The 18213-nt window shown below is 32.4% G+C and overlaps 1 protein-coding gene across 1 annotated transcript; it reads left to right on the top strand.

Moving 5' to 3' along the window:
* The first annotated feature begins 1436 nt into the window (after nt 1–1436).
* On the top strand, nt 1437–17820 carry LOC118191480 (uncharacterized). Its single transcript, XM_035362279.2, has 3 exons — nt 1437–1585; nt 7907–8127; nt 15904–17820. The coding sequence occupies exons 2-3, from the start codon at nt 7919–7921 to the stop codon at nt 16025–16027; spliced, it is 333 nt and encodes a 110-aa protein (XP_035218170.1). The 5' UTR covers nt 1437–1585; nt 7907–7918; the 3' UTR covers nt 16028–17820.
* The last annotated feature ends 393 nt before the right edge of the window (nt 17821–18213 follow it).

Here is an 18213-nt window from a genome sequence, read left to right as displayed (position 1 = left end):
ATACTTTTGTAGAGTCATTAGGTTTACTCGAAGCAGAAAAGATGAAAAATATGCAACCGCTTTCGCCGGGAATCGAACCATGGACCTCTGGAATACCGGCCCAGCATGCTACCGTTACACCACGAAGGCATGCTAGGAAAGTGGGAGAAATACCTTATATCTTCCCCTTTTTAAAGGGCGACAGGGGTTTTCAGGGAACCCTATCGCCAAATCCTGCGTGTGGAGAAACCTCATCCAACACTCTTTTAGTTCGGGTGCCACTTGTAGAGACAATAATTTATTTTGAGACCGGAGAGATGAAAAAGTAGCAATCGCCTTCACCGGGAATCGAACCACGGACTTCTGGAATACCTGCCCAGCGTGCAGAACCACTACACCACGAAGGACGATAGGAAAGTTGGAGAAATACCTTATATACGCCCCTTTTTAAAGGGTGACTAGGGTATTAGGGGACCTAGTCGCCAAATCCTGGGTGTGGAGAATCATCATCCACAACCCTATTAGTTCGGGCTCCACTGTAGAGACATTAGGATTTTTGGAAGCAAAAAAGATGAAAAATATGCAACCGCCTTCGCCGGGAATCGAACCACGGACCTCTGGAATACCAGCCCAACGTGCTACCGTTACACCACGAAGAGACGCTAGGGAAGTGGGAGAAATACCTTATACTTTTATCAAAAGAAATTTATAGGGCCATATATTATTGGTATCTAAACTTTTAAATAAAAGAAGGACACATTTTTTTGTACTGACGTTTTTTCCAGATAGGATATTCAAACCATTGAATTATTTTCGTGCTTAAAAAAATCATAAAAAAGAAATTTTATAAGTATCTAAGAGTCAAATTAGGTGAAAGGTTTCATGTGCACCTGAAAAGGAATTCTCTAGAATTTATTATAAACAACGATAGAAGCTCAAAATAAAATTTCACTTTTCTGGAGCAATTTCTAGTAGCATAAGTTTGTAACAAGTGCGTATTAAGTTAATCGTATATTAAACAAACACATTGTAAAGAAAATTATTCTTCGCAGACGAAATTTGAATCCTTTCTACGAATCTTTGACATGTTCTTTAATTAGAAAAGAAGCATATTGTCTGCACCGCCGAAGGAACTTTCTCGCTCTCGAACGCGGACGTGGAACGTGAGGAGAATGCTAATGTCCATTTCCCGAATGCCCGATGGGCTTCTGCATATCACTTTCTAAAGACGGAAAAAAAATTACATCATCTTTGCGCCCAATGCTCTAGATCGACCCGGGGGAAATAATAGGGATTTTCCTACGGAAAGTATCTAGGCTATCGTCTGAACCAATGAATGGAAGTTGAAGAGTAAGTTGCGTCACCGTTGCGAAGATGGCGTTCTACCCTAAGTAGGGCGGACCTTCGTCTTTGTTCCTGGTTTCGGGCCCCTCCTGTATTTACTGATAATATTCGTCTTAAAACTGGACGGATTCGTTTTATTTACTTTTTTATTTCGACATCAGTTGAAGTATTTAAAGGAAGTTGGCAGCAGTTCGCAGGTCACAATTGCTCCAAATATCGTCCACTGTGGAAGCTTGAGGATTTTACTGAAGCTGTTCGTTCAGTAAGTAATATTCGTTCTTTCAAACAATTTAAGTGATATTCCAACGGAAGATAATTTTGACAAGTGATTAGAGACTTTACAATCAGAGGATTTCGTTATACAGTTCCTTAATTCTCTTTTAAAAATTAAAAAAAAATTAATAAGAATATAAAATTTAATTTGTTACATTATTTTACATTTAAAATACTCTCGATAACTTCCTTTTTGGGAAGGAATTATATAAGTAATAAATGATAAAATTCATACCTTATAGATTGTGGAATACAAAAAGCAAGCTCAATGCTTTCCGATAGATAAAAAAGGGTCTCTCTTCTTCAGGAGAAAATCAGTCTAAGAAGAGGGAAAACAATTATTAGTTAGGCTCTCATGCATTCATTTTTTCTATTGAAATCGCTTATCAATAAACATTGAATTTTAATAATTTTCAAGTAGATATATAGATTTTTATTCAGTTAAATCAGAAGGCAATAGTATAACTGAAAAGGTAAGTAACTGTATATAATGTATCATTCTGAGTTTATGCCACTAAAATTTATTTCCTTAAAATCATACTGAAAAAGATATGTAAGCTTTTGAACACAAAATGTTCTTTCATTATTTAAATTATTAAAAAACAATTTGAAAGAATTTTGATTTTTAGAATTTGAAAGAATTCAGATTTTAAAGGTTATCCAAAAAGAGTTTGTTAAGGTTTTTTAGTCTCTCGCTGAGCTCGCAGTCTACCAGTCTGTTGCTGAACTTACTCCTGCTAGCCCATTTCTTTTTGTCTTTTTAGCTTTATTATTAGCATCATTTTATTTGCACCTATGCCATACACAATTTAACAACAAAATTATAAAAATTTTAAAAGCAGCATACGTTTAAAATACCGGACGCGTGTTAAGTGTTGGTATATATTTTTTTATTCTTTTCACTCTTTTATCAGTTTATTATATGTGTTCAGTTTTCTTTCTATCATGGCTTTACGAAACTTTTTTGTCTTTTTAATATTAATGTTTTGTATGTTAAATTTATTAATTAAATATCAGGCTCTTCTTCTTATGTCACATAAAATTCAGTTGAATAGCAAAATCACAAAATATTTAAAAACAACATATCTTTAAAATTTTCGATAAAGTTTCGTGCGCCGAAGATAAGAGTGTTTTATTTCGGACAGTGTTACCACTGTTCGCTTTCAAATCGGTGAAGTTGTTAATGAAAAATTCATTTAAGCTTTACAAAATATAAAACAGATAGTAAAACATATTCGAAATTCAAACTTCAGAGTTTCCGGCATTTTTTTCGTAGTGGGAGAAACATACATACATGAATGCCAATTCTTCATAATTTAATTTTTTTAAAGATAATACAGAGTGATAGTGTTTGGTGGCAACAATTTGAAAAGTGATTCGCCGCGTATAGTTGGGCGACGCAAAATACCGTTTCGAAATGAATAGCCTATTCGGGCTAACGTCCTATGGGGCTAAAATGACATAAAATACAAAGGCGTTTTTATTGCTGATGATTTCGGGTGATGATTCTGTTTACTTTTTTTATCTTTTAACCAAATATATTATTTAAAAAATTTAAATGCCGTATGAAATGAATAAATTTCAGGTCAACTGATTTTAAAACTTCGAAACCGAAAATAAAAAATTAAAGAAATTCGTATACAAAATTCTTCCAGGTACAAAGCATTTAAAAGTCAGCACGGTAAATAAACAAGCATAAAAAAAAAAGCAAATGTAGCTTAGTTTTTGTATTTACACATTTTAAACAGAGATAGGCTGTGGTTTCGATTGGAACATTATTATTATTATTAATATTTGTAACAAAATAGCCTTTTACGACTATTTTACGAACGCACTGTGTTAATAAGAGTAATTTTTTTTTTTTTTTTTACGAAAAAACACTTAAGCACTAGTTCATCTTCGTAAGAATGCTTTTTCGGGAAGCTTTCTAAACTGAAACTGAATTTAAATTTACGCTAAATTTTCTGCTACCGAAATCAGAGCAAAAATGCGGTTGTATAAAACAAACTTAAATTACCTTTGATATTTATTTTTTTAAAAAACATTATGGCGAAAAACTGTGATAGATATAAGTAACTCTATTAACGAATTGAAACTTTTATTTCGTATTACCCTGTTCAATATACTTCTCACACATACATGGATAATACTAATATTGTGTTAAACACATTTTTTGTCGAGTGCGCCCTTGAGCATATTTAACTAAGGCAAAAATTACTACTTAAATAATTATTTGCACAAGTTTTGCGTTAATTGCTCGGCTGTCAAATTTTAAAACAGCTTAAAATAACCAGCAGCAAATTCTTCACGAAATTAGCATCTATGTGCATGGTTCTATAGTTTTTAATTTTCTTTCTGGCAGTAAAACATATACTTATCTAGAGAATCGTCTTTAAACTCTTTCAAAATGAGGATGAATTATGTTGTGTTTCACGTGCTTAATTAAATAGTTTTTATTACTATTTACTTATTAATTTAACAACTGAGAGTTACGAATGCGTTTAATTTAAATATTTAATTTAATTGCAATGGATTATATCTTGTAAATATTATGAAAAAATTGCCTGTGTGCATTAATAATAAAAAGTGCTTTTGTTACTTATTTACCTATTTACTTGCTTATGAATTATTACTTTTTAGAACTCGAATTTCAGAAAGAAGTCTCCTTTCAAATGATTAAATTTTAAGTGCGTTCTCTCGAAAAATTCTTCGAATATTATTTTGAAACTTTTACAAATTTAAGGGCATTTCCGAAAATAATATATTGCATTTTGAAATCGTATAAACCATGCAACGTTGTATAAATTAGCAATTAAATAAATACGCTTTTTTAATGATCTAATGCAGGTATATAAATACTCGTACATTTCTAGCTGTATCATGCTAAGTCTTTTCTTTATTTGGATGAGTAAACGAATGTTTTTGTATGACTATTTAGTGTCTTTTATTTAAAACCAAATGGGCTTTCATTATTACAAGTTTCCCTCTCTAATTGAAATACTTGTTCTATTTAACTTAAACCTCTAGTTAAGGTATAATCAACTTGAGTCCTTGTTAATTTTTAGGTAACTATTTCCCAGTAACATTCTAGTCCCCTTATATATATCGTGGTAAGTATACTGGCTTGACTAGGTGCATAAATCATCGTTTTAAAAGAAACGAAGGATGGAGTGTCGCAAGTCAAATTTATTAAATTACGCTTTTTTTGATAGGAAGTTATAAAATTAACATCGACTGCTTCCCGATTAAGAACATAAATACTTTCAGTTGGCTACGCTTATAAAATTCCAGCAGATTAAACTTTTCTTGGGCAGAATCTTTTACTTAATATAACTCTCTTTTCAAAGCATAATGATGCAAAAATAATTTAAGTTCCTTAAAAGCTAACTTTCATACTGAAGGCTGAACAAATATATTAACTTAATAGCACCTTCAACTTCCAAGCCCATCAGCGGCGGAGTGGATTAAGGCTGTTAAACATTGGTACTGCGACCCGGGTTCAAATTCCGATGCCTCTGTATATGTTATCGGCAAGTATGGCCACTCTTTATATTTAGGGCCCACCAGCGGCCGAGCGGTAAAGCCGCTGAACACTGGTAGTTCGGTCCAAGGTTCGAATCCCGCGAACGGGCTGGCTGCATGGGCGTTTTTCGTGGTTTTTCCCCATGTGTAACGTGTATACGAGCCAGTTTCCCTTAGAAAGTCCAGGGCCCACCAGCGGCCGAGCGGTAAAGTCGCTGAACACTGGTAGTTCGGTCCGAGGTTCGAATCCCGCGAACGGGCTGGCTGCATGGGCGTTTTCGTGGTTTTCCCCATGTGTAACGTGTATACGAGCCAGTTTCCCTTAGAAAGTCCTCCACGAAAGGCATCCCTCCCCTTAGGCAGATAAACCTAGTGTGCTTTGCCATAATTAAATACACCATACACCACCCTTAGAAAGTCCTCCACGAAGGCATCCCTCCCCTTAGGCAGATAGCCCTTGAGGCTTTGCCATAATTACACACACACACACTTTATATTTAGGCAGATAGAATTAACATGGTCACATTTAAACAACCAAATAAAGTTCTCTTAAACTCTTCTTTACTTAACTCGTTATTTAACTAGTTCAAAAGTGAGCGCGATAGTAAAGAATTAAATTATGCTCGGTTAGGTTATCTGAATGCGACAAAGCACAGGAGGACTATCTGCCGTTGAGGGGCGAACGGGTTGGCTGCGTGGTTACTTTCGTGGTTTTCCTCATGTGCAACGCTGGTACAAGCCAGTTTTCCTTAAAAAGCCCTCCACGAAGACGTCCTTCCTTATATGCAAATAGCCTTCGAGTTGCTTTCTCTTGATCAAATAACCTAATCTAATCTTAATATTTACAGTCGGAAGCATCTTTAAAATGTTTTTTAATATTTTTTCACATTTTATAATTTATTTGTACAAACTACTACATGAGTTGATCTGTAAACAAATTTATGTCGTAGAAAAGAGTAGTATATTATTGCTCATCACTCAGTTTGTACATATTTGAAGGGGTACGTGGTACCTTTTAAGTTAATTGAAATGAATACGTCAGAAAGCATTCAAATAAACTATTAATTAACTATTTAAATTAAAAGTTAATTCCTCACTAGGCGATGTCAGAGGAATTTTAATATCTGGAGTACAGCTTATATCACGAGATATTAATTATTACGGAAATGCATTCATTCCTGAAAGGCCATGTAAGCATTAGCACAGAGTTTTCTACTAAGAACGAGAAACCATATATACAGTAAAAGTCTAGTTATCTAGAATAATTGGGACTACATTTTCTCCAGGAAACCAACTAATTTTAATAATTTGATTGTCAGGTTTCTTTCTATAAATGATATATATATATATATTCACAAGAATACAAGTCAGAGAATGCAAGTCAGAGAATTACACTTTTTTATCGTATTTTATTTTGGCAAAGATTATATAGCTAAAATGTTTCGGATAAAATCAAGAAATATTATTCGACATTTCAACTAAAATAAAAGAATGAAATACATTTTTAGTTACGCAGACTGTCAAACTAAATACATAATTTTGTTTGACATGTTTTTACTTTAAATTGAAACACGACGAAATCACTTTCTGCTTGGCAAATGCAACTCTGTTCGTAGTCAATTTTAATTTGACATTACTTCGTCAATCTTCAAGAAAAAACATAACTTGAAATAAAACAATGATAAATTATTTTCTTCCATTACACACAAATGAAGGGAAATTTTAAAATAAATAAATTAATCAGTAAAATCTGGACTTTTACTGATTAATTGTAAAACAATTAATCAGTAAAAGTCCAGATTTTACTGATTAAAACAGTCCAGATTTTATTGATTAAAACAATTAAATTGGCTGGAAAGAATAACGAGCGATCCAGATAATAGAAATTCTGAGTGACTGGAATTCAGATATTCCGAGTTTACTATATATAAAAATATGAAAGGCTTTCAGATTTTACATTATGCCCAAAGGAGCGTTTTTCTTCACATTTTGTGCGTTACATTTCTAAAATATCATAACGTGTTCTTCGCACTTAAACTATAAAATTCAATTCAACACCCATATCGCAAAATAATTTTAAAATGAGCGTATCTTTAGAATTACCGATACACAGTCTTGCGCGCTGGAGATAAAAATATTTTTTTCGTACAGTTTTGCTTTTGCTCGATTTTAAATCGTTCAGTTTATTAACAAAAATTCTTTAATGTTTAAAAAAATACGAAATCGATAATAAAACAAATTCCAAAGACGACCATATTCGCGGAAGGCTTACGTTATTCAAAGCAACAATTTGAAAAGAAAACTCACATTTATAGTGAATCAACGTAAAATACCAAAACGAAATTAAGTCCTTCTGGGCCCATTGCCCCTTAAAAAATTCCGTCATATCAGATTTTGTTAAAAAGTTTCAGTTTTTAAATTATCCGTATTTAGAGTGTTAGGATATTTTCATGTTATTGTAACTGTTATCTTATGGCTCATAAGGTTTATGAGCGTTAAAGTCTACGCAGAGGAATGGCTTATAAATTTGCATCACATTTAAAATACCGCCTTCTTCTTTTAGGTAGTATGAAAAAAAAAAAAAAAAAAAAAAAAAAAAAAAAAAAAAGTACTATTAAAGTTCTAGCTATGATCTATCCACGTAAGAATACACTATTCGTTACAACTTATCTACATAAAGATACTTTATTGCAAGTATCTTTATGTAGATAAGGACAAACTATTTATGAAATAGCTCACAATATAGACATAGGAATTAATTCCAGTGATCTCATTTCTTTTCCTGCAGGTTCTTAGCAAGATGAAAGCCTACATTATGTTAGCCATCTGCTTAGTCATGACGGCCGTTGTACTGCAGCAATCAGAAGCTGGTGGTTCACTAAAGCTCAAGAGGTTGGTCAAGTATGGGTTAATAGCCAAAGCCTTAACAGGAAAGAAGATCTTTCTGCCTCTTCCTTTACCTCTGCCAATACCTATTTTCCAAGAGAATATCCATCACAAACCCTATCCGTGAGTAACAATTTCTAATTATAACCGGGAAGTAAGAAGACAGTTATTTCCTTGTGACCACTCACAAGTGATTATGTGTACGTTAACAATAAGAATGAGGAAGTTGTTCCGATATAGAGATTTTGTAGATTGAAGCAGATAATCAGTCGAAAGGCATGACTTGATTGTAACCGAAAATAAAATATTTGATTAATATTTTTTAACGCTAGGGAAAGTGATACAGAACAAAGATATTTTATAATGATAATTAACTCTTTTAGTGTCGAAATTAAAGGATAATTAAGGGAAGTACAAGATAATTTATGCTTAGGATTTTTCTTAGAAACAATGGGAAAGAGAAAGTAATCGCGAAAGAAGAAACAATGTCTTTTTTATAGAAAGTTAATTAATTCAATTGTTGAAAAAATATTTTTGTTCCTTAGGTTTCATTTCGAAACAATAGACATATAAATATAGAATATAAGTAAGTTAAACTAAATGGATTTATAGAAAAAAAGCAAAAATGTTAGAAATTGAATTATATTGTTTGCACGTTTATTTTACATTGGGGAAGTACAGCAATTAGACATAAATTACGCTTAAAAGTTGTTCAGAATTTCTTTTTCGCAATAATATAGTAAATATTCAATAGCAAATAAATGTTTTTATATAATATTATTCATATAAAAGTTCCTTTATATCTTTTTGTTTTATAATCAATTTCTTCTAAACAGAGCACGATGAATAAAATGGTTAAAAGCTTATTTTTCAAAATGCGTTATTAAAGAATGAAATGGAAAAAAATAAGAGTTTAACGTAGATTGATTAATTAATTAATTTTAAATATAATTTTGTCTTAAAAATGATGAATAATAATATTCATTTGTTGCATCAAATTAACTTTGTCGCGAATAAGAACTAAGTTTGATTTGCTATACTTTTATTTTCTTACTTTCTAATCCATTACTTTGAAACGAAAAAAAAAGGCAAAGAACAATAAAATGTTTAAATATTTATTGGAAAAACACTAAAGGAAGATTTAAGTGCTACGAAACAAGCATAAAGGTTCAATGGCAATAACTAATTGATTAATTCGTTTAAGATGCAATTAACCTTTCTTCAAGTATTTAAACATTATTTTTTCTTGATTAAGGTAGTCAGTTTGAAAAGCACATATATGTACAAGTGAAAGGATTCATGCCAGTTAATTAATCACAAACTCCATAAGAAAAATTTTTAAATAAGTTACTTTTTTTCGCTATTATCGAATTTATCTTTGATAATTTTGGTTTACAATCTGCAACTGTTAGCAGTCCTGCGATTTTACTGTTAGTCTCGTACGTCAAGTAATATTACAGAAACCAAACTTTTTTTCACTTTTAATTGCACTTAATTAAAACAAAATAAGTTAAAAAGTTTTTTACAATAATTATTAATAATTATTATTGTTCGAACTAATAAATTAACTTCAGATACTAACTTTTAAATTTTTAACGTAATCGTGCTTAAAAATGTTAATGCTCAAAAATAATTTACAAATTACAACTGTGCTTTATTTAATGCTATTTGTTTCTAGGTATCTCTGCTTGTGTAAATTTCTAATTTAAGCAAAACAAAATATCTCGAATAATAACGTAATAATTAAAATCACTTTCAAGAGAAGGTACAAAGAAATAAATCAAAGCATTGTACCGAAAATTCTTATTTCATTGCGTCTAATCTATAGAAAATTAGAATACGAATGCCTAACCTTTGAAGAATCGGTGTAAGGCTTTGAAATAAAGAGATGTAGCACTGGGTTGAACATAATATTCACCTGGCTAGAATAGTCAGCTATCCGAGATATCCTTTTTCATGAATAAGATTAATAATCAAAAATATTGTTTTAAAAACTAACATTTCATCACAGCCTGCGTTTCATTTCCACTCAGTACGTCTTTGCTTTTGAAAGAGTTTATTGATTCAGGATGACTCTCGTGAGTACAGAACCCTGTTCGAAAGTTTGCTATAATTTGATTCGTATCTTCATATACTCCTCTGGGCGGCCAGGGTTTTCGCTAAGAAAGCACAAATTTTCCAAAACTACTATGAGAACAAATTATTTTTTTGATTTTAATGTAAAAACTCTACTGGTATTTCATACCTATATTTGTTTTCTTTTGATATACTGCCTTAATTTCGTTGACATATTTTAATATGCACGTATATATACGTTCTTACAAATATCACAATAAATATTCTAGGCCGTATATATACGGCCTTGCCGCTTAGAGGGTTAAAGAGAGCAACCCGTCATCCTGCATTTAGGATTTATAGTTAGGTGAACTAAATAACTAACGCATGCATATTAAAATTAGATTTAAAGAAAAAGCACAGAATAATATTTTTAAAGAACTCTTAAGTATTTTTATACATAGTAGAATTTTCCCATCAGTATCAGTGACGTTATTATGAGGCTGTAACGACTTTTAGCTTATTATCATAAGGCATTTCGTGGTATAACGATAGCACACTCGGTGCATATTCGAAAGGTCCAGGTTCGAGTCCTGGGGAAGCTTTGCTCATTTTTAATGTCTCATGCTTTAAAAAAATCTAATGACTCTGCAGTGGCGCCCGAACTAAAAGGTGGTGGATGATGATTCTTCACCACTAGGATTTAGCGATTGCGTCTCCTAATTCCCAGTCGCCTATTAAAAGGGATAAGGTATTATCTCCTATCTTTCTGCATGCCTTCGTGGTGTAACGGTAGCACATTCGGCGAGTATTCGAGAGGTCCAGGTTCGAGTCCCGAAGAGAGCATTGCTCATTCGTGTTTCCTACTTCAGAAAACCTAATGACTCTACAACATAAGGCTGTAACCTTCAAACTTATTTCGTTTCAGCTCAAATTATTTGATCAATTAGTAGTTATTGTGATATAAGATTCGAAACTTACTTTAACAGGTAACATTTTCAGTGCTAAATATGCATGCATTTTAAAAATAGAAACATTTACTTTATTTGGCAGAACTAAGGAAAAAAATCGGATACCATTAATATTCTCTAAGTACAACTTAAATATTAAAAAATAAACTGCCGTAAATCAAACGCATAACTTTTATACATAAAAATTCTTCAGAAAATATTTTGCCCTGAATGTTTTTGATACTTTCCCCATAAATAGTATTAATTCATTACAAATCGTAGAATATTGTGTTTCCAATAAAGGCTAATTAAGAAAATGTTTTTTTAAATGCAATTTGATAAAAAATTTTGCAAGGAGTGTCTCCCGGTAGTCAAACGTAAAATCACCGAGGAGTGATAATCCGTTTTAGATTAGCTAATGAGAATGTTAAGATTTTTATTCATATTTTCGAAAGATTAGCTGAAGAATAAATTTAGCTGAATTTTTTATCATAAATAGGGTCATTCATTTCCAAAACAGCATGAAATTCATGCAATTTCCAAAATAGATCATGTTCATGTAATCTTTCATAATTAGCTTATTATTTGCGGATTCATATTTTTACTATATTAAAATGTAGTAAATAATTTTGTAGCATTATTAACTAAGATTGAGTTCCAAATCATATTTCAAAGAAATACAGGTAAATAAGAAAGGAATTTTTAAGTACATCTTGTCTTGAAAAAGTAATGAAGTGTTAAATCGAGAGGAAATTTCTTACCTTTTGTAGATGATGTTTCATGATAAATGAGGCAGTCGATTACACAAGGCTATATTTTTTTGGTGTTTCATATAGTGCAATCTATGGCATTATCAGAAATTAACCCTCCAGTTCAATATTGAAATTAATTATTCCGTTCTTAATTAAGTACTCCAAAAAGAAAAAAATCTTTAATGAAAAATGTACTCATTATATTAAAATAAATAAATTAATAATGTGTATAAAGGTTCATAAGTCATATCTTAAAAACACAGTAAATACTGCACTACTATTTTTAACAAGTTATGCATATTTGCGAGAGAAATAGTACAATATATGAGCTTGCCCTTCATCATTAGACTGATTAAAGTTATTTACATATGTAAAAAACTTTTTAACTTATTTTGTTTTAATTAAGTGCAATTAAAAGTGAAAAAAAGTTTGGTTTCTGTAATATTACTTGACGTACGAGACTAACAGTAAAATCGCAGGACTGCTAACAGTTGCAGATTATAAACCAAAATTATCAAAGATAAATTTGAAGATTTAAATGTAATCATTATTTTATGTGTCACTTCTTACACAATCCATCTATAATTAGTGAAATCAAAAATTCAGTTTCATCATTACGTAGTATCCTAAGCTAAAGCTACACTTAGGTATTCGAACTCAAGCTATCTTTATGTAAAGATGAATAAAAGTGAAGGTGGAAATGATTTGATTTAAGAATCCCTCAATATTAAGTATTGCACAATGACAAAAAATTCGAGCAGTTATTTGAACAATCCTCCAAAATTCGATATTACAAAAAAAATTTATTTGGAAAATTTACAAAAATCTGCAAAGTTTCGTAGCTCCGAAAGATCTACAAGATTGCAAAGATTGGAATTTAGTCTATTTATTTTGGTTTTTACGTAAGCATCTGTGAGAAAAATTGAAAATTAAATGAAAAATATCTTTTGTATTAAAATAAAAGTTTTCGTAGTGTTATATTGTTATCACAAAAAAATATGCTCGGAAATTTTACAAAAGATAACAGATTTCAAAATACTGTTTTCGAGATTTAATGCAAGCGTATTTAGCAGAGAAAGACAGCTAAATAAGCACTGGTAATAAAACATACACTTTTAATGCACTAAATCTAAAGGAACCTTTAAACACCTGTAGAGTCATCTGGTTTTATCGATGCAGGAAACAGGAAAAATGTACAACTTTCTCTCCGGGAGGTCTGGTCTGAACACCGGACCTACCGATTGGTAGTCGAACGTGCTTTCCAGTTATACCTCGAAGGCATGCGGTAACGAGGTCGAAAATACTTCATATATCACTTGAATAAATTTCGGTTTCTTTATCAATTTAAAAGCAATGAATTTATACACGAATGCGCGGCAACAGTTATTTTATATTTACTTCTTTCCCACCTCAAAAAAAGTGAAAGAATATAGAAAAACATGAACTAATTTAAAATAATAATAAAAAAAACACAGCGTGTGTTCTGTTAGATGCATTGTTACAAAACCATTAGTAATAATTGATCGTAGTATTAAACTTGAATGACAAAATGTTTATGCTAGTTTTAGAAACAAATCTGAAATTTTAAAGCCAACCTTACGAATTTTATTTGTCTTTATTGGTGTCGACACGCATTAAATGTAAAATGTAATATTAGATAAAAAATGATGTGTTTAAATATCCAGATGTACTATAGGATTATTATTTAAAAGAACAAATCAGTAAGAGGAAACTTGCTTGTTTTGCTTATGCCCACAGAATCATGGTTGCAACTTTATTGGACAATAGGGAGATGACCAATGTTTCCTCTACAAATGTTTTCCAAATACTCTCTATTTTGTATCTTACATTTTCTTAAGTGAAATTTTCGCATTCCAAGATTACGCTAAACTAATGCATAAAACTAAAAGACTTACGCCACAAAATTCTTACCGAAATGAACAGAATCACAAAACAATTTTTTTAGCATTCACTAATGAGATCAATACCAGATGGACACTTTCAACATATACAGAGGATTTTACCAAGACGGTTATTGAGACTAATAAGAAATACTATCCGAGCTTTTGGAATTTTTAATGGAGCTAGTAAACTGAATAATTTCTTCCGTTAAATGTCTGAGAAGGAACATCCTTTATTTTCTTGAGTGATGACAGTTACGCGGTCATATAATTTTAAAAATAGGTAATTGCGGTGCGGCGATAAAGATACGACTTTTGATCGCAACTGCGAGAAGGGGGATTAATTTGCCTATTAATTATCCTAACAAACTATAGTAATGCCGAAAAGTAAAATACACTCATGTCCATAAATTAAGGATAATGCAAAATCAGGCAAGGAAGAGTTAGAAGAAAACCAAATTTGACTTATTTGTAAAGCGTATTTATTAAACAAAAGGTAAAGAGCAAAAAAAGATGCTATATATTTGATATTATTAAAAAATTAGCGATTTTTTCTCCCTGGAGCAAATTACAAAAAAAAAAAAAAAACCTATTTACAAGAAACCAATATTACATGGTTGGTATGATTGTTAATACATTGTATGCCTCCCAGACGATGCAATACAGTCCGTACAACGCCTAGGCATGCTGAATATCAAATTATGGATCTGTATTGGGGGATATTACACCACTCAAAAAGCAATGCTCTCCGAAGTTCCGGTAGACATGTAAGAGGAGGTTGACGGTCTGCAACTCGTCGGCCAAGCATGTTCCACACGTGCTCTACTGGATTCAAGTCCGGTGAGAATGCTGGCCAGTCCATACGGGTGATATCCTCCTATTGAAGGCATTGGCTTACGATGTTTGCACGGGCGTTGTCATCCATAAACACAAATTGTGCGCCCATGGCGCCCCGAAACAAACGTACACGTTGTTCCAGAATGACGTCCCGATAGATTTGGCTTGTCATGGTTCCAATTTGAACATGCAGGTCAGTTCTGGAACCCAGAATAATTCCACCCCAAACGAGCACTCCTGCACAACCGTAACGGTGTCGTTCAATGATGTTTTCGTGGGGGTAACGGGTACCTAAAGCTCTCGATATGAAAGTCCGGCGAGAATCAGACTGCAAGCTAAACCTGGACTCGTTGGAAAACATCACACAAGCCCACTGTTGCGGTTCTACAATGCATGCTCTCTACTCCAGGCTAACCGCAGGCGACAGTGAGTTGCAGTAAGTGGAACGCATCTGACAGGTCTACGAGCATATAGACCAATCTGCCCTAAGCGTCTGTACACGGTCTGCCTTGAAATTGTCGTACCAGTGGCTGAAGAGAGCTGGCGAGACCGGTCTGAGGCTGTGTTCCGCCTGTTTCTTTTGGCAGTAACTGCCAAATACCGGTCCTCATTCGGCGTTGTAACTCTGTGGCGACCTGTGCTGTAACGTCTACTCACATTACCATCATCTTGGAATCGATGCCAAAGCCTGGAGATGACACTCTGGGCAATTCCAAGTTCGTCTGATACTTCCAGTTGGGTACGCCCACATTCCAGACGGCCGATAATTGTACCACGTAAAAAATCATCCAAATGCGTCCTTTGGGTCATAACTATTCGGTTATTGCACTGAAATGCTTATAAAGCGTCTGCGAACAATTTTACTTCTTTGCCTGTATTCCTTATATATCACTCTCTTACACTCTCGTCATTGTGACGTACCATCGGTGTCATCTGGTTACTTCCTGAAATTTGCATATGATTCTTGATGATGTGTGTAGTGATTTTACAGGTGATATATTTATTTTAGAGTTCGATTTCCGAATTATCCTTAATTTATGGACATGAATGCAGTTCCTTAATTTTATACTTTTATTCTCACAGTCTTTTACAGTAGAGTATTATATGACAATACGCTGAGATCAAACTGTTTTCCCAATTTCTGTAGTAAGATTCCCATGAAATACATGATTGAGTGCTATGGGAATTCGTACGTGGTACCGTAAGGTTCACGTACAACACTCACGGAAACAGTGGTTACGAAATTAGTAAATGTGTTTACTTCTATATATTAAATTCTATAGAAAATCCATGATTTTTACAGATAATATTTACTATTTACAATATTACGTTTTTTGTAGATTACTGTCGCTGAATGCAAGTATTTAACAAAATAGTAAATGAAATATATCACTATTTTTTCAGAGTTCATCACCACACCCATGCTGAAATTGGATACGGTTACGAGCAAGGCGGCCATCTTGGAGGTGGTGCTGGTGGCTACGGAGGTGGTGCTGGTGGTTACGGTGGCGGTGCCGATTGGTGGTGAAAATCATTTTAGGAACATTTAAACTTACATTTGCCATTTTCGAGATTTTGTTCTCGAATTCCTCTGTACATAATTCTCTGATCCTGTAGAATATATTTGTAAACTATCAATACACGTATGTAAATAGATGTTCAAACCCTTGATGATAACGAGAATGAATTAAAAATGTAAATATGTTTTGAACGATGAACCAAACGGGCGTAAAATGTAATACTTTCGCTGTCGAGAAATATACGTTTAGCTGAGACGTATGTAAAATCAGAAGTTTGATAGAAAACGGGAGTATAATGTTAAATGATCTTTATCAGATGATTCAATAGAACAAGATTTTGATTATATTTGCGATATGTATTGGATATGTCAGCAGGTGAACGACTATGTCAAAAAACATGCAAGTGCAATATCGAGCAAGATTTGAGTTAGGGTGTAAAATTTAAAGGTACCTGAGATCTCTAACCCTAATTTATGCTAAACATGAATAAATGGGATATTGGAGGTCGCTTCCTTTAGACTGACAATGTCATAATCCAATAAATCCAGTACAGAACTTTAGCATTTTAAATTTTGAGTAGTATGATCGTACAGCAGAAACACTGCGATATTACATTTGCTATAGAGCTAAAATGCAGCATGATAAACAAAATCAAAAACTTATTCTGTGTCAAAAGAAAGTAAAGGGGACTGATCAATGGCATGTTTCATAAATTTCAACAAGAACTGCTGCAACCTTTATTCCTAATCTGAATCCTAATCTTTAATACTAATCTAAATCTTTCCTCGCTACTTCTTCTCATTCACTGTAATTAAATTCTCTTTCATTGTGTTAGACTGATTCTGTTTCAAAGGCAAGAAAAATTTCATTCGTGTGATTGAATTAAGACAGAAAATTATATTAAGCATTTAAAGAAATATAAGCTAAGAAAACTCAATTTTTTTCCCGCCAAAACATACATTGTCCAAAAATTCAAATTATTAAATCGAGAGAGAAATTGAAGTAGTAAATGTAATTTAGAAACACATATTTTAAAATGGTTTTCATTTTCGTATATTACAATATTATTGTAAAATGTTAAAATTAGTGTGAGAGTTTTAAATGCATACATCGATGTGTGTATGAATGGATCGTATGTATGAAAAAATATGTGAAGCATCATAAGTAAATTCTGCTAACATCATACCGTTTGAAGTATAAGAAGAGGAATTTTTCAATATAAATTAAATATACCCAAATTGCTTGTGTTTTCGAAATAAAACTTTATAAAATCATATTATTCTGATATTATTAATTTGCTCTCGTTAGCATTGTAGGTATATTGTGATGTATGAGATCGAAGATCTAATTTTAGAAAACAAGAAAAATTTGGGATTGATTTATTATGTGCAAAATGTCTCATCGCTGCCAGGAGACGCACATAGAATTTGAATTAGGTAAAAAAATGTAAATACGATTTTTAATTGGTAATTATTGTCAAATTTTTATTAGAGATAATTTAAAAACTGTAAGACATGCATCAATACTCAATATTATATTTAAAAGCGAAGGCCAGTGTGGACATTGGCATGCTTATTGAAAGTTGTAGCTTACTATTTCTGTATAAAAATTTGTAAACATAAACATTTTACGGGTTGTCAAAAGTTTTGTTTTCCTTATACGGTTCTGTTATTCACCCATTTGTACAATGCTCATTTTTTAAAAATCTTTGTATTCTTTTTTAATTGATGTATTGTTTTATTTGTTTGTTAATGTATCTTAGGAAAATAAAATCTTTTTTGTGCATAATAACAGTACAAAAGTGAGTGCTTCATTGTTATTAATCCTTATTCTCATTATAATCCCGCAAGGAGCTTTGCAAATGCATTAAAGTTGCTAATTTGATCAGGTTTTCTTTTACATGTTTACAGGATGTTACGAGGGCAATCCCAAAAAAAGGTCTCCTATATTTTTAGATGTACAAAGAACCGTTTATTTTCTATAATTGCTACATCACTTTAAAGATTGAAGAATGCTTTATTTTTCAACATAATCGCCATTTCATTCGATGCATTTTTGTAGACGCTGTGGCAGTTTTACAATGCCCATGTCATACCAGCTTGCCGCCATGCTTTTCAGGAAGCGTTGAACCTCATCTTTCACCTCATCATCGGTGACTGTCGTCCAGACAAATGTTCCTTAGGGAACAGGTGGA

The sequence above is a fragment of the Stegodyphus dumicola genome, chromosome 7 (genome assembly GCF_044657685.1).
Source record: "Stegodyphus dumicola isolate Sdum_Otavi_A_Nest chromosome 7, ASM4465768v1".
Lineage (NCBI taxonomy): Eukaryota > Metazoa > Arthropoda > Arachnida > Araneae > Eresidae > Stegodyphus > Stegodyphus dumicola.
The sequence above is the reverse complement of the archived record's forward strand: the minus strand, read 5'-3'. Positions and strand labels throughout refer to the sequence as shown.

What these genes read in the sequence shown, in the direction of transcription:
- LOC118191480 (XM_035362279.2), top strand. Translation starts at nt 7,919, where the DNA reads ATGAAAGCCTACATTATGTTAGCCATCTGCTTAGTCATGACGGCCGTT. An exon ending in ATCCATCACAAACCCTATCC is followed by an intron (nt 8,128 to 15,903) that starts GTGAGTAACAAT and finishes CTATTTTTTCAG; the next exon opens with AGTTCATCACCACACCCATG.